General features: G+C 40.7%; 2 protein-coding genes across 2 annotated transcripts in view; both read left to right on the forward strand.

Moving 5' to 3' along the window:
* The window catches only part of LOC145466639 (ubiquitin carboxyl-terminal hydrolase CYLD-like), a 70630-nt gene continuing 52375 nt past the window's right edge, over nucleotides 1–18255 (forward strand). The window contains exon 1 of the mRNA XM_081450353.1: nucleotides 1–521. Coding sequence (XP_081306479.1) covers nucleotides 63–521 — 459 coding nt within the window. The 5' untranslated portion in view covers nucleotides 1–62. The remainder of the gene's footprint in view (nucleotides 522–18255) is intronic.
* LOC145466178 (uncharacterized) lies at nucleotides 10768–16447 on the forward strand. The gene is made up of 5 exons (XM_081449933.1): nucleotides 10768–10842; nucleotides 12245–12595; nucleotides 13248–13513; nucleotides 14013–15048; nucleotides 16153–16447. Exons 1-5 carry the CDS (start codon nucleotides 10768–10770, stop codon nucleotides 16348–16350), a joined length of 1926 nt encoding a protein of 641 aa, XP_081306059.1. The 3' UTR covers nucleotides 16351–16447.

Consider the following 18255-nt stretch of genomic DNA (forward strand, 5'->3'; position numbering starts at 1 on the left):
TGATAAAGTCATAACATAATAGACAGGAGCAAGCGTGTTAGCTGCAAAATATACAGTACAGTATGGGGGACCAAAGGACGAAGTATATACTTCTTCAGGATCGTGTTGGGCAGACAGTAAGTAGTTTAGCTGTTGCCCTTGGCCTTTCCACGAAGTCAAAACCAACACAAGTACTGCGAGGCAACTTACTGGAAGCTCTGCCCGAAACTGAACAACCTCAGGATTCAACTAAAATAGCTCTGGTCGGAATTGGTCGTAAGTATTTGCGTCTTGAATGTACTTTGGAGTATCTGACGAGGCTCTCTGACGAAGACGCTAACTTACTTTTGGCTATTTCATCGCTCGAAGAGAGATATCAAACGTCTATGGACAGAATTCGCCTCGATTTCGGGCGTAAAATAATAATGGAACGTAAAGTTTATGTTTCTGTGAAAGGTGTTTCTAAGAAATTGCCGGGTATTGTGTGGTACAAGGGTGAATTACCATCGAACAATGGAACGATGTTTGGAGTTGAACTGATAGTAAGTATTCTCATTCCTACCCTGCCTATACTCTACATGTAGTTCATGCATTCTCATGATCAAGCAAAATTTCTAAGTAGCATTTTAGGACAAGACTTGCTTCATTTTATGTATTAATTTAACTCGGAATATTGTAAGCTATTTTTGGAGTTGTGGGTAACAGGACAAATTGTATTTCTTCGCTCCTTCTTTATCTCCTTGCTTTTGCATCCTGTTAGACATTTAGATCCCGCTGACCATGTTGTATTGAAGTTCAATAGTGATTTGAGATTTGAAAGATTTAAGTTGAGGTGGATAAGAGGATGATCTAGGGGAAGCGATCCCCTTGCTTCATGATAACTTTTTAAAATCTATTTTAAGCTTTGCATCACGCTGTGAAAGCTATTTTTTAATCTCGGTCCCATGATTGCAAAGCCAATGCACCATCTAAATCTGAAATTGAAAATCCAATGGGTTAAGTTTACATTACACAGTGTCTCTTTGGAAATCATTTTTAATGCACTGGGCAGGAAAATTATCCTCTACGTGCTTCTATGAAGTTTACTTTTAAAATGGAAGTTGTTTCAACAAGTAGACAGCAAGGTACCACAAGAACAATAATTACCGTTTATTTTGAAAGTCATTCTTCCTTATATATACATCATAACGAGGCTAGCATGCATTCTAGTACCGAGGCTACCTAGGCTACCATACTGAAACATACTAGCAAAAGTATGGCTCGGTGACATAACAACACAAGTTGACTGGGCTTGCTCAACACAACAACTTTATTCTCTAAGCATCTTGGGTAATACAACAGCTTAACACAACTTCCGGTTACGAATATATTACACTGCTTTCCCCCAGATTTTCAGGATGCACTTATACCCAAGACACAGTGATAACCTACAGTTACAGGTTAAGTTTAACAACTGGTTTTCTAATCCTTTGAGATCTTCGCAAAACTGTAGGTGGACTACTTACAACTAAAGGAGATACAACAGTATCCTCGTTTTCAGGCAGATCTACATGTGGTTCAGAAGTACTATCGAGAGGATTCACATTATCATCATTTATTTTCTGACCACTTGATTCAGGCACCACGACATCTGGCTCACTGACATCATCTGGTACATTATCATGTGCTCTTATCATGTGATCAGTGTGCACATACCTTGTTTTGTGTCCTGTCCTAACTACATAGGTTCTGGGCCCACAAACTTTAATTACAGTGCCTGGAATCCACTTATCAGTCTTAGAGTTAGCCCTCGAGTTTCGTACCTGCACCCTGTCATTTCTTACAAAGGATCTTTCCCTCTTACATTTCAAATCCTTATACATTTTCTGTTTCTCTTGCTTATTCTCTACAACTTGTGCCAGATTAGGCTTAATCAGACTTAATCTTGTTCTTAGGCAACGCTTCACCATCAACTCAGCGGGGATCACACCAGTTGTACTGTGAGGGGTTGTGCGATACCGAAATAGAAAATTAGCAAGTCTGTGTTTCATAGAGATGCCCTTTTTACCCTCAAGCACTTGTTTAACTAAAGCATCCTTAACAACTCTCACAGACCTCTCTGCTGCCCCATTAGATTGAGGGTGATAGGGTGGAACCAACGTGTGCTTGATGCCGTTTTTGCGCATGAATTCGGCAAATTCAATGGACGTAAACTGTGGTCCGTTGTCAGACACCACCTCTTCAGGTAAACCATGAGTAGCAAAAATTAAACGGAGCTCATCAATAGTCCGTTCAGTAGTTGTAGAGCTCATATGTTTCACTTCAATCCACTTTGAGTGGCTATCGATTACTACAAGGAAGTAATCATTACCCTTCTGACAGAAATCAATATGGATCCGCTGAAATGGTCTAGTTGGCCACTTCCATGGGATCAGGGGTGCACTGGGTGGGGCATTTCTAACATTTTGGCATACTGTACATACTCTCACTGCTTCCTCGATTTCCTGATCCATTTTTGGCCACCACATGCATGTACGAGCAATTGCTTTCATACCACATATACCAGGGTGTTCCCAATGCAACTGCCCCAGCATTTTGGCTCTAAAGATTGGTGGAATAATCACCCTAGAGCCCCAAAGGACACAATCCTGTTCACAGGACAGCTCATTTCTTCTATTATGATAGGGTTTGAGGGTCTCATCAGGACACCCTTCTGGCCAACCTGACATCACAAATTGATGTACCTTACCAAGTACAGGATCTACAAGGGTTGCCTTTCCTATATCTTCTGCAGTGATTGGAAAATCATCATCAATTACACTCACACTGTAGAGCACACCCTCACTTCCCACTGTGGAGTCCTCATGTGGTAGCCTTGAGAGAGCATCACAGTTGGCATGGTCTTCAGATCTTTTGTATTCAATCTCATAGTCATACGCCGAAAGTACTAGAGCCCACCTCTACATTCGAGCTGCAGCTAGTGTGGGGATAGCGGATTTTGGATTGAAAATTGCCAGCAATGGTTTGTGATCAGTGATCAGGGTAAATTTACGCCCATACAAAAACTGGTGAAATTTTTTTACACCAAAAACAATTGATAATGCTTCACGCTCAATTTGTGCATAGTTCCTTTCACTTGAACTCAGTGTCCGAGAGGCATAGGCTATTGGCCTCTCCTGGCCATCATCCATCACATGGCTAATAACTGCTCCAATTCCATAGCTGGATGCATCACAAGCAAGTCTCGGTTCACGGTCCCCATCATAATGCACCAACAGTGCATCACTGGTGAGACCTTGTTTACAAGCTTCGTATGCTTGCTGACACTCTTTTGTCCATGTCCACTGGACACCCTTTTTGAGGAGCTCATGTAATGGTGCTAGTGTGGTTGCTAAACCTGGTAGAAATGGGTGATAGTACTGGACCATGCCCAAAAAAGATCTCAACTCACTGACGTTTTGTGGTACTGGTGCCCTTTTTACAGCATCTACTTTTTCCTCAACTGGATGCAAACCTTCAGCATCTATCTTCAAACCCAAATAGACAACTTCCCTCTTCAGAAATTCACACTTTGCCATCTTCAAATGCAGGTTATATTTATGCAACCTCTCCAATACCTCAGCCAGGATTTTGATATTCTCCCGCCAACTGACACCACCAATAAGAATGTCATCCTGCTTACACACACATTTTTCTACTCCTTGCAAAATCATATCCATTTTAGCTTGGAATATTTTAGGTGCTGATTTAACCCCATACGGTAATTTGGTGTAGGAATAGAGTCCCTTGTGTGTGCTAATTGTCAGGTACTCACGACTTGCTTTATCAACACTTAGCTGAGCATATGCATGTGACAAATCAAGTTTGCTGAAAAATTTTGATCCCGAGAGGGCAGCATACAAGTCCTGTTGGGTGGGAAGGGGATACTGCTCATCTTCAACAGCTGAGTTGATGGTTACTTTGTAGTCCCCACAAATTCTAACCGATTTGTCAGCCTTTGGCACAACTACTATTGGGCTTGCCCAGTCTGATCTGTCAGTTTTAACGATTACCCCATTTTTCTCTAATTTATCCAACTCCTTTTCAACTTCATCTTTTAGTGCATATGGAACCCTACATGGCTTAATAAATATGGGCTTTGCACCATCTTTCATGGTGATGTGTGCTTCCAACCCTTTCATGCCCTCATAGCTATCTTTGAACAACTCACTGTGTTTAACTAGTAATCCATCAAGTTGACTTTTGGCACTTTCCAACTCGGATCTTGTTAAACTAAATATTTCACCCCACTCAAGCCTTATATGGTTTAACCAATTTCTTCCCAGCAAAGTAGGCTTCTTCTCATAATCAGCTACAATAATTGGCAATGTATATTCATGGCCCTTGTACACTACATCACACAGCATTTCACCACACACTGTAAGGGTTTCACCCGTATAGGTTTTCAATTCAACTTTTGATGGACGAAGTGGAAAATTACTGAATTTCTGAGAATGTGTGCTCTTACTCATTATTGAGTAATCAGCTGCAGTGTCTACTTCCATTGCACATGGTGAACCATTTATGGTCATTTCTACAGTATAACTTTTGTTGGTAGGATTATCTGTACCAACTGCATACATGGAATAAATACCTAACTCATCATTATCATCATAACCTTCTGTGTTTGATTCTAAGACACTATGAACAGTACCTTTAGCTCCTGGTTGTTTTGTTTTCAAGCTAGACTCAACATCTTTACTGCGACAAACTGATGCAAGGTGACCTACTTTGCTACATTTGTAGCATTTTGCTGACTTAAATTTACACTTAGGTGCAGCATGCTTACCACCACACCGGTAACATGAGGGTTCCTTAGTGTTTACAGTTTCCAGTTTATTTACTATGCCTTGGCTGTCATCACTTGCACTGACAGGACGGAATTCTTGGGTGTTCTTCTCTGCCATTTCCATTGACTTGGCAATCTGGCACGCTTTCTCAAAAGAAAGATCCTCGGTGTTCAAAAGTTTATTCTGTATTTTGGGATTGTTCAATCCGCACACAAAACGGTCTCTCAGAGCTCGGTTGAGAAACTCTCCATAGTTACAATGAATCGATAACTTCTTCAAGGCCACAATAAAGTCACTGATGGATTCGTCTTGTTTTTGATAGCGAGTTCCAAAATGAAAACTCTCTGCTATCTCCAATGGCGCTGGATTGTAATGTTTCTCCAATGCTTTGACAATGTCCGCAAAAGGAGTGTCTTTTGATTTCACTGGTGCCAGCAGATTGCTCAGGGTAGAATATGCTTCGGGTCCAATCTCAGTCAGAAAGATAGCACGTTTTCTATTTGCAACTGCGAGATTGGCTTCCTCTTTACCCTCGCCTGTTTCTTCTATGATATTATTTGCCATGAAGAACATTTCCATTCTTTCCACATAGGAACGAAAAGTCTCTCGCTCAGGGCTGAACTCGCCAACACGACCAAACAATCCAATTCCCGCCATTTTGATAGCACGTGCTCAAACTTTGATCAAGTTACCTCGGTCGAAAACAAACCTTTTTCCTCACACAGAGAAAATCAAAACTTCACTGGATTTCTCATGCGTCTTCGTGCATGTAGAGGATCCCATCCTCGTCGCCAAAATGAAACATACTAGCAAAAGTATGGCTCGGTGACATAACAACACAAGTTGACTGGGCTTGCTCAACACAACAACTTTATTCTCTAAGCATCTTGGGTAATACAACAGCTTAACACAACTTCCGGTTACGAATATATTACACATACATAACATCCTTTTCCTTCTAAAAACAAAAAAGTCCTTCAAGTGCTGTGGCCTTATTACAACTCGCCCTGAGCATGTCATCTTTGGCTGCTCAGACACTGTATTGGCTGGCTACTTGACTCAGACTGTCCCTGGAGAGTGACGGGGTCACGCCACGCCCCTTGTTGCTCAGACACTGCAGGAACTACAGCTTCTTGTTGCTCAGACACCGCAGGAGCTACAGCAGCCCTTTCTGCCTGTTTGGACAGCAACGCTGTTTGACTTGTACCCTGCTGGTTGAAGCATTCTGTCAGGCTTAAATTATGCGTTAATGTGCTTCTGTTGTAAGACTCTCTTGTTTTCCTTAAATGATGAAGGTTCCGTCGATATCTGGCACCATCTTCTGTAATCACTTCGTACAACCAAGTTCCCACAGATTTGCCCACCCTCGGCTTGACGGCCTCGTTAGTCAGACTTTGAGGGGGAATTAGACGCACCATATCTCCACTTTTAAGCTCTGCTAGATCTTTGGCTCCCTTGTTGTAATTAATCGCTTGACGTTCTTTGTTAGTTAGCAGCTTGTTGTGGACATTATGATCAACGACTAGTTTAAAGTGCCTGTAAAGAAAAAATTAATTGCTGCTTATTTGAAAGGCTTTTCAAAGTAAAGAAGAATGGCGTTTTTCTTTTTGGAATATCTTTTTTTGTTTTAGAGATATTCACGTTTTTGAATTATGCAAATCAGGAAAGTGATGACGTCATAGGTGGTTCCACGAAAACAGCACAACACTCAATCGAGAATAACTCTAGAAATATTACAATGTACATCACAAAAGAAACAGAATGACGCCTACTATGTTGTTGCCATGGCAACATTCTTGGCTCCAGTCTCTTTCAGTGAAAAACCAAATATCCCCATTTGCAACCTTTTTAAGTGGGACAGAGGGTCTTGCTAGGAACGCACATGGTTCCCACATTGTCTTCACTCTCCTCGTTAGATTGATGGCAGTGGATGATCCTTGTTTAAGATAAAATCTGGGAATTTTAGTCTTAATTAAAACAGAGTCAGCGGCATAACTGTTGTCATGCCAATGGCACGATGGGTGTCATTATGTTTCTGACTGGTGTGAGGAGCCGCGGTAAGGTAGCGACCTAGGTTCTGGTCCATCTGCTCATGAGTCGTACCACTGGGCTGCTGTCCATTCCTTGACTAGGCATGTTCCTGTATTCAAGCAATGCAAGATAAGGATCTGTCTTGGCCTTTCTAGATTTCTTCATAACTGTCTTTGCTGACTTGATGGCTGCCTCAGCTTTCCCGTTACTCTGAAGGCTGTTGTCCTTTGCTGTATGCTGTTTGATTTCCTGGAGAGTAGATGGTGTTAGCCGCGCAACCTGCACCATGTTGATGCTCTCGACTTCTGAAGCAACTGTTTGACTTCCGTCGTAGGGAAGATACACCCGGCTCAGGGCATCAGCCAGGTACATGGTGGACCCCTTCCTATAGCCAAGGTTGATCGAATAGGCTTGAACTCTCAGGAGCATGCGCTGGAGCCTCTGGCGCTCGGTGGAGTGGTTTCTTAATGATCACTTCTAATGGTTTGTGATCCGATTCCAAAGTTGCTTGTCTCCCATATGTGTAGGTGTGGAACTTCTCCAGTCCTCAAATGGCAGCAAGGAGCTCTTCCTTGATCTGTGCATAGTGAGTTTCGGGATCCGTCAGCACGCAGCTTGCATACGCAGTGGGGTGGCCGTCTTGCAGTAGGACTGTTCCAAGCCCCTTGTCTGATATGTCTCACTGCAGGGTGACGCCCTTTTGTTAAATCAAAATATTTGGGAACTGGAGTATTGGTAACCAGCTGTTTCACTTGTTGGACTGCACTGTCATGAAGGTTGGTCCAGTACCATCCTACGTCAGGGAGTGTGAGTTTCCGGAGGGGCTCACATACATCACTGAGACGTGGTAGAAACTTGCTCAGGTAATTTGTAAATCCAATGAACCAGCATACACTGGCCATATCAGTTGGGGTTGGCATCTCCGAGACAGCCTTCATTGCTGGATCTGCTTTAAGACCGTCCTTTGAGATCAGATGACCCAAGAAAGGAACTTCTCACCACACTTTCACTTTGTCCCTGTTCAGCTTGACATTCTGCTCATGGCACCTCTGCATTAGCGAGTGCAGATTTCGATCATGATCTACTAGTGCTTCATCTTCTGTGGAGCCTTCACCAAAAACCAGGATGTCATTGTGAATGGTGCAGACGCCCTTTAATCCCTCTAGGACGCAGTGCAGTCTCCGCTGAAACTCTTCCGAAGCTGTGCAAAGCCTGAAGGGAAGGCGACGCCAACAAAATCGTCCAAAGTATGAATTGAAAGTTGTAAGGCGTGAGCTGTCATCATCGAGTTCAACATGCCAGAATCCATTCTTAGCATCTACGGTTGAGAACACTTTTGCTCTTGAAAGCTCTGGAAGTACCTCGTCTATGGTTGAGGTCGGGTAGTGGCTTCTCCTTAACACTTGATTCGGGTCTTTGGGTCAATGTACACTCAAATTTGTCCATTAGGTTTCTGTACAGTTGCAAGACTTGAAACCATGGGGTAGGCTCAGTGACTTGCTCTATGATACCAAGGCTCTGAAGACAATCCAGTTCTTCCTTCAGTTTACCCTTAAGCGCTACAGGAACTCTCCTTGGTGGATGAACCACTGGCATAGCACCGTCTGCGACTTCAAGCTTGTACTGACCCTCCAACTTTCCAGTACGAAGGATAATCAGGATAATCCTGTAAGAGTTGTTCAGCAGTGACGCAAGCTTGACTGGTGTTGACTGACATCACACTGTGTTGTTGCACTCTAATCAGGTCCATCTGCTGCATGGTTTGGTTTCCCAGGATTGGTACGGCCCTGTCACTGTTTATAACTACAAACTCCACACGGTAAGACCTGGAGTTTCTCGGATTCAGTACCTTCTTCATGCATGTACTCAACGGCTTTATCATTGTATCTTTGTATATTGTGAGCCATTTCCTGGTCACTGTTAGTTCCTTGCTATCCTCAAGGTACTTTGCGGGCAGCAGGTTACAAGTTGCTCCACTATCCAGTGGAAACTTCACCGTCGAATTTCCGAGGCTTATTGTAGCAAACAACTTTCTCCCATATTCATGATCACATGCAGCATGGACACTGAGTATTTCACTTTCATTCATTGACTCAAGTGTGAGGTAGTATTCATCGTCGCTTCCGCTTTCTGTCTCGACCACGGTTACATTTGCCTTTGCCATACACTGAGACGCGAAATAATTCATAATTCCACGGGCCAAGCATCTCTTGCCAAACGCAGGACAATTTGATTTGCCGATTTGATGTTTTCCACTGCAATATTTGCATCTCTTTGTTTCCTTGCGATACGCATTGTGCACTGTACTTTCATTTTCACTCCTGTTGTTCTCCAACTTTTCACGCCTTTCGACACTTTCTCGCTTTTTATCCACCTTCTCGCGCCTTTTGTCATCAAATGCTTTACCACGCTTCATTTGATCTCTCAACGAATTTACATTTCCCTTCTTCCAAGGTTTTACTTGGTTCTTTGGATAATTTTGCTGCTCTGCAGGCGTCAAGGCATCATTGCAGATCAAGACATGGATCCTTGAGGAGGTCTTCACGGAGCTGCTTGTCCTGAATTCCGCAGATTATTGGCTCTCTCACAAGTGAATCTTTGAAGTCACCAAAGTTACAAGTCATTGCTAAAAGCTTCAAATCCGTAATAAACTTTTCTAGCGATTTGCCTGGGTTTGGAAAACGTGAAAAGAACTTGTACCTTTCAACAGTTTCGTTTTTCTTCAGATTACAGTGCTTGTTGAACACATCCATGACCTGCTTCAAATTTCGTTCGTGTCCAGGTACTTCGTATCTCATCATACTGTAAATTTCTTGTCCCTGACTCCCGACTAAATACAAAAACAGCTTCACCTTTGTTGACTCCTCTCTGCCACACATTGCTAAATCCATGTACAACTCTGCTTCTTGCCCCTATCTCTTCCAACTGTCAGCCAAATTGATAGCTTCGAAATCAAGTGGCGCTGGCGGTTTTAGTTGAGTTATTCTATCTTCTCTGCTGCTGCTCAGCTGTCCTTCTTCCGCTGATCCTTCCATTGTAGGCATTCTTACTGGGTCCATAGGATCACTTCTGACACCATTTTTCAACAAGTAGACAACAACGTACCACAAGAACAAAAATAACCATTTATTTTGAGAGTCATTCTTCCTTATGTATACATCATAATGAAGCTAATGTGCACCCTAGTACTGAGGCTACCTAGGCTACCATACATACAGAAGTTGTGTCATTTTTTTGCATGACTGATTAACATGAATTGCCAAGACTTGGATTCTAACCTAACCTAACCTAGGATTGAAACCCTGATTGAAATTTGAAGACAGGAATGACAGGAAAACTGAAGAGAACTCTAGGTAAAGGCTAAATTTCATGATAGTGACACTTACATTATTAAACAGTTTTGTCACTGATGACCTCGTTGCCCCAACTAACCATGTCCCACCAGAGCACTCAGTACCACTAGATGATGCCAGCAGTTCTGCTGTGGAAAGTGATAGTGAGGATGATATTGTTCTTGCGCACTATCGCACTACTCATTCCTCTGAGAGAGTGTTTGATTGAGAAGAAATCCATAGTGATATACATTACAGTGCGTAGTGCAGTTATCTCATCAAATTTGATCTGGATGTAATATGGGGCCCCAGTCTCTCACTAATGCGCTTGTCTTTAAACTAGACACTTTTTGCGTTCACATAGTGTAACAATCCTAATCCAGTCTGTATCAAGATTATTTGGGATGGATTTGTTCACCTATTTGCCCTTCCCCCTCCCCCCCAGCAGGGGCAAATTACATCATGAGCACATGCATGCAGTCACATTATGAAGAAAGTGTGTATGGTTTCTGCAAAACTATAGTTTGGCGCTGTGATTTTGATCCATTCACCTTTGACAACAAATAACTAAAGCCTGCGTCATCAGTAGTGAATGTTTTGTAGCTCTGTGACGGCAAATGGCCATGAGTTGTGGTAAGAAAACAAATCTTCCATGTAGCTCAGCAAATGGCCATGATGACCCTCAGCCTGTGGTCAGAAAAAAATTTTGCTGTCTACATTTATGTGTCTCGCAGCCAGACAGGTTTTTCAAAATACTGCCTGTCCGGCAGTCAAAAATTTCAGTTAATAATATCAAATCCTTGTTTATGTGGCTGAAAACTTCACTATATGTATTTCCACCGTAGTGTGAATTTTTGTGAGCATGGCACCCTATTTAATGTGATGAAGTGTTTAAATGGCTGGCAGCCAGACAAAGTTTTAAATAGACTGAATGATCGGCAGTCAAAAATTTTTTCGTAGTTCAGGCTAAATAGTACTCTGGTTATTCTAGAAAGCACTCCGGTTTGCCTGAATAGCATTCTGGTTAGCCTGAATAGCTCTCCAGTTAGACTGTTTACGCTTAGTTTTCAATAATGATATAGGTAACTTAATAAATTTCTAAAACTGCCAACTGGTTTCGGTGGCACAGTGGTCATGAGTATCACTTGCCATGCTGGCAACTTGAGTTGAATTCCTCTTGGGGTCATCTGTCACAGTGTTGTTTTTACGTTGTTTTACTTCATCAAAATTTCTAAGTCTCACTGCCGGTCATTGAGTCTATTTGAAACCTTGTCTGTTGCCGGACATATAGCCACAGCCAATAAATTTTCCGATTTGTAGCTCGGGAAATTCAATTCACCTTACTTTCATGTGGAGGTTTGGTTACTAGGGATGTTCAACAGAAAATGGTGATTTTCTATAGACTTGTTAATAATATTAATTCAATCTGAAAATTAAATGATTGATTCTTTTAATATAACGGAACAGCCATAATTTCCATTGCAGTAAGGGCATGGAAACCACGAATACTTGACATTTTTTGTACATGTTTTTTTTTTGGCAACTGTACAATGAAGGCTCTTTATACATGTATAATATACATAAGTATAAATTTACTAGCATTCTGTCATGTATGCCATTCTCTGATTGGCTACTCTACTTATTCTGGAATATATGCTGTTGTAGATTGTGAGTTGGCCAGATGTGTGTGCTTGTTAACAAACTGGCGACCACTTCTTTGCATTTTCGAAGTGTCTGTGAAGACCTGATTTAGATGAAGTTTTGAATGACTAGTAGATTTATACTGATTAAAACAATTAGATTATATGCTCTTGATTTCTATACGTAATAGGTGACTTGATTTCTATGCATGATAGTTGACTCGGGCTGCGTACTCCACTGGGCTATACGGGCCACTGGCTTGATGCAGACTTTATAGCTGATTGAAGTAACTGACCTATCTAAAGAGTGACTGTGTATTATACAAAGAAGAAAGATATTTATCTAGATACATTGTAAATATAATTCCCATCTTACAGGAATCCTATTCAAATCTTACTAACCAGCAAACGTCATTGGCACCTTTTATTTAATTGATCAACATCTTTTTTCTAGAACAACCAAGGCCTAGGAACATCTGATGGGACATTTAGAAACAAAAGATATTTTACTTGTCCCCAGGACAGTGGTGTTTTTGTTGGACTAGATAAAATAATGCCTCGAGAAGAGCCAGAGTCTAGGTCTCCACCAAAAAACAACATAGTTCAACTAAAGGATACAGTCCTGACACCATTCTTGAGGTGGAAAAGTGAGCAGAAGTCATTGCAAGGAAGAAAGGATATTGAAATGGGTCAAAGAGTTGTGGCATTCTTGGATGATAATCGTGCTATAAGGGGATATGTGCGCTATATTGGTGAGCACGAAGATCACAGTGGAAATCTATTGACACTTGTGGGTGTGGAACTGGTAGGTAATTTTCATGTACGTGTATTTTTCAGTTAACAGTCATATAATAATATTTATCTTTATCATCTGTAGTGACCAGTGAGAACTGTTTTTCACATCTCAGCAGTTCTTTGATCTTGAAAGAAATTGATAACAAAGTTAATTATGTGGTAAAATATTGTGTGGTTGCAGAAATCAATTAAGTAACTCCTATAACTAGATTAACCCGTAAGCCACACATGTCCGCAACGCGGACCTATTTTTTTTTTATGAGAAGAGTAAGTCCATTTTACGTAAAGTTTTGCTCATGTCAATCATCATTCACTGTTCGCTCAAAGAGCACTGATTTCCTTCCGAACAGTTGTTTTCTTAATTTTTTAACTCAAAGAGGATAATTTGCACACCAAAATTATGCAGAAAAGGTAGAGGTCACCACGCTCGTTTAACTTGAGGGAAATCACTCACGTTGTGTACGTGCACGTGCACATGAGCGCGTGCTAATGACGCGAAAATTGTTCGCAGTAGGGATGCGCAATGCAATACTGAGGAATCACCTTAAACTTGCTAAGAGAACCTTAAACTATGTTTTGAAAACTTGTGCAGACATCATCTGTAAAACCTTTTTGTGGCATACAGTATTAAATGATCACTGCACGTTTTTACCTTTATGCAGGATGAGAAATGGGGGAATGGAACTGGCAAACGGCATGGAAAACAGCTCTTTGTTTGTAGGAAAGATTTTGCAAAGTTCGTTGATATAAAAAATCTTATTCGAGAGGAAGACTTTGATGGAAACCACAAAGAGTCTACATGTAAAGGAAAGAAAACACTGGAGAAACAGGATGCTACTCGGGAGCAAATTCGAAAAGGTGACTCTTTGGCGGGATCAGTGAGTTATTATTACAGTAAGTCTAGACGTTTGTTGGTGTTTTTCTTTTAGTAACTCCAGACTAGGTGTGGTGCAATTAGTTCAGAATTAGTTCAATTTATTTGTGTGTGTGTTTTTTTCCTGTATGATTCAAGGATTTTCAGAATCATCCTGGAAATGAAATATTTTCAAGAAAAAGAAAACACTTGGAATGTGCCTTATTGTACATGAAAATTGACATCATTCTGGAAATTGACATTCCCCCAAAAATTCCTCGTGACACATGTAGCTGGGTGAGAATCACGCGAGCATAGGTGCAGATGTGTGCATGACTCCCTTGACCGCTTCAAAATGCTGGCTTTTAACAATAACACTTTCTTTTATAGTTTTAAGCGTGAAATGAATTTCGTTTGGTCCCATTCAGAATTTGTCTAGGCATAGACATGTATATTTGTAGCTCAAATCAAGAAATGATGTCAGTAGAGGAATCCTAATGCCGTGGTTCGTTTTGAGTGTTTTATCTAGAGGTTTCATTCGCAACTTTAACCCCCAAGTTTTCAGCAATTAAAGTACCGGGTCCAGTTCTGAGGTTATTGAACTTCTTGTAGATGGGATAAAGCAGCCCGAAAAGGACCAACAAGAAAAAAACCTACAAAGACAATTGAGGGAGATGGAACAACAGCTGAGAGAGAAAGACGAACAAGAAGAGAATTTGCAGGGACAACTAAGAGACAGGGAACAACAGCTGAGCGAAAAGGACCAACAAGAAGAAACCTTACAAAGACAACTGAGAGAGATGGGACAACAGTTGAGAGAGAAAGACGAACAAGAAGAGAATTTACTAAGACACCTAAGAGAGATGGAACAACAGCTGACAAACTTACAAGACCAATATCGAGATAAACAGGACGAAACGACTAATTTACAGAGACAAGTTACTACACAAGAACGACAACTGAGGGTTAAAGACCAGCAGGTGAATGAATTGGAGATATCTCTTTCAACAGCTCAGCAATCGTTGAGTGAACACCAACGCCGACAGGTCACACCCGACTGGGTCATTTCCAGTGATCAAATTCAGCTGACAGATAAACTCCTTGGTAAGGGAGGTTGGGGAAGTGTTGTCCAGGGGAAATACTGTGGCTGTTCTGTAGCAGTGAAGCAAATCCATGAGTTGATTCTTTCTCCGCACAACCGTGCTTTGTTTGAACGAGAAATGGACATTGCTTCAAGATGCCGCCATCCCTGTTTATTGCAGTTCATTGGAGCAACTAATGACGAGGGAAGTCCTTTGTTTGTAACAGAGCTTATGGAATCAAGTTTACGAGCATTGTTAGGGCAGAGGCCTCTCTCTGGAACAGAAGTCTCCATTCTTTCTTTGGATGTGGCTCGAGCATTAAACTACCTTCACCAAAAGAAACCTTCTCCAATTATCCACCGTGACATCAGCAGTGCTAATGTGTTACTATGGCGACAGGGCGACCAATGGCGAGGCAAAGTGTCAGATTATGGAACTGCAAATTTTATGCAACATACCATGACGGTTGCTCCCGGAGCCATGATTTACATTGCGCCTGAAGCACTCACTTCAAATCAAACAGTCAAGGTTAGTTATGACTTGCTTAAAGTTTACCATCTTTCAATTAAGTAACGCCTACACATACACATCTATGATAAAAAAGGTGAATGAACAAATCGAGTGATTCACGAGATGAATTGCAAAATGAATTAGAATTGAACTAAAACAAAAGAAGATAATTTGAGATTAGCGGAAAGTATTTCACAACTTTGTGTTCATGAAATGAATAGAAGACTCTTAATAGCACTCCTGAGATCTTGGGAGGATGGTGTAATGTGGAACTATAACTTCTCCGGTGATCTAAAAGCGAACGTAAAATGCAACAGGCTAAAAACTGAGGGATGTTCCTGCGGGAAATATGAACCTTCAAATAGGTATTACCGTTGTAGTATGTGTTTTCCACAGATGATCAAAAACCTTGCATTATCTGAACAAAAACAACTAGCTTTATTTGCATGCAGTGTTGCGGAAGCTTTTGTAAACTAAAACAGTGATGATTATCATAAACATATTATAAGGTTATGATATAGCAATCAAGTTACATCGGTTTGATTTGAAAGACGAATATTGCATAAATCAAAGCAAGATGAAATGAATTTTGCTAATTGAATATTAACATAATGATTTGTAGGAGTCTTAAGTTCGCCATTGGCTTGTAACGAAGATAATTGTTTAAAAGAAAACACAGAATAACTGAGTAGTTTGGTACTCTGATAACAAATGACTATTTACCTCGCTGCCGTTATATGTCTTCATGTGTTATGGTATATGTAAACAATAGCCTCCATTTGGCGTGAAAATATGCTCGAATATTTGTCCGCTGACATTGTCTGTTCCGAGAAGCGAACAGTTTTCCTCGAGCTCCGCTCTCGGAAAACTGGGAGCTTTGAGGAACAGATAATGTCCAGGGACAAATGTTCGAGCATATTTTCGCGCCCAATGGAGGCTACTGTGTTTAATATCCTTCAAATCTTTAATCGCAACACGCGCGGTTTAAAAATTGGGGAATATCACTCGGATATTCCCCAGTTTTAGTTGGGGAATATTCAGTTACGTGATGCATTTAGACCAATCGCGCGTGAGCGGAAATATTTGGTGGATTACAAATTAGTTTATAATCGTTGCCTTTAGGTTGATGTGTACAGTTTCGGCGTTCTTCTCTGTGAAATGTGCATCCGGGAATTACCAGATCCTGAAAGGCGTGGTCAGCAAATCGCGATGGTCACAAACCGCCTGCTTCGAGCACTCATACGGGGATGTCTGCAATCAAATCCTGAGGCCAGACCAAATATGGAAGAGATTATTGCAGAACTTGAAGAACCAGTGTAATGACATGTCTTTGCTACATTGGTACTCTCAAACTACATGTAAGTTCGATTATTCTAGTCCAGTATATATTGTTGGAGCGAGTTTTCTTCAGCAGCTTACACAATGGTAATGCTTACAAATAACTGTACAGTGGTGAATTAAACGACAATTTTGTTTTAGTCTAGGAAAATGACCATTACATGTAAGGATGTTATCAAGATAATAGTTTAGAATATTTTTAACAAGATCTTGGTAACATTTATTGCAGATACCATATTTCTTTTAACGTGCTTTTTAGAGAAGGTAGCGAATGAGTTAGCAGGATCTCCAGTTGGCTGTACATGTGAACAACTGCTTTGGTGACTTGGTGACGATGACGTTGTGTAAGATGGCTCCAGGACGGAGTTTTAAGGCAAGGATTTATGAAAATGAATTAAAGATATCATCAAGAAAATGATTAACACAAAGGTTAATTGTCCCCGCAGGATTCTGTTGATAACACAACTTTATAACAGGTGCTAACAGATTTTAACAGTTTTGATCGTGTGACCACACGCCCATATAAAACTGTGAATTACAATTTTTCCAAAACGTCCTTGATAAATCGATGGATAATCTTATGATACATTTGATTTATCGCATTTCTGTGACGTTTTCCGAACCTTATTACAGTGCCCATAATGTCAAATTTTTTTTTCGCTCATCTAATTCTACATTTTACGTAATGAACTTCTGCGAAAAATGTTTTCGATTTGGATAAAACGCAATTTTTTTTATAAGTTTTTAAAGGCTTTTAAAAATTTGCCGCCATTTTGGTCCACCATTCGCGCGAGTCTTCCTCGGTTTGAAGTGAGTCGTGACGTAGGTTCAGGAACACGTGATTTGGGTCGTGACTTATCTGACTTGAAAACAAGTGGAAATTTTGCTTCAGAGTCGTTTACATTTACTTTAAAATGCCGGAAAGGTGCGTTGCCGCTCTTTGTAACAACGTTAATGATCCAGAAAACAACAGCAGTCTTCATCGTAGGTTCCTGAACCTACGTCACAGGCATCAGTCACGTAGCCATTTTAAGCACGTTATTGTTGTGATCAGCGGCAGGGGTCGACCGCAAGAAAGTAGAATTTTGAACTTTGTAAAGATTCGCGAAAAAATTGCGTTTCATCCAAATCGAAAAAATTTTTCGCAGAAGTTCATTAGGTGAAATGTAGAATTGGATGAGCGAAAATTTTTTTTTGACATTATGGGCACTTCAAGCTTACGTTCTTATCCAGCTCCTATCCAGCAGAAGATATAGAAGATATTTCCAGTCATTTGCATGTGTTAACGTATTGGAAGTGACTAGCTTATGCGAAGGTAATGGACTTGAAAGTTAGTAATTTTCCATTTAAGTAATTAGAATATTATAATTATAACTATACCAAAAAAGGTAGATGGTTTTAGACAGTGGTAAAGGTAGTGTGGACTATAGAAGTCCACAAAGAGAATTTTATAAAGCATTAAAACAAGTTCTTACTTTTGCACAATAGCTTTAACCAGGTACAGATGTTTCGTGCAAAGAGTAAGGAATCTCTCAATATTTAACAATTATTCGCCGAAGGCGAGGTGAACCTGAGGCGAATAATTGCTTAAGTATAATTTTCAGAGCTGAAACACAGAATAACAACTAAAACAGACTGTTCGTTTCCATACACGCATGCAGGCGTAGTTTTAATAATAAGCTTACATGTAAGCTTTGACGTCGATTGTGAATCAATTTACACATCAAGTTCGGCAGTAAAACAAACAAGCGAAACACTACGAAAATTAAATTCATCCCGTACCTTTGTTTTATCGTTGTTGACCTCATTCACAGCTGTCATCATCGTCTAAAAAATAGTAGCTTTAGTTTGAAGAAAAATTAATTTCGGTCAATCGATCTGACCTGC

The sequence above is a fragment of the Orbicella franksi genome, chromosome 13 (genome assembly GCF_964199315.1).
Source record: "Orbicella franksi chromosome 13, jaOrbFran1.1, whole genome shotgun sequence".
In the NCBI taxonomy this organism is placed as follows: Eukaryota; Metazoa; Cnidaria; class Anthozoa; order Scleractinia; family Merulinidae; genus Orbicella; species Orbicella franksi.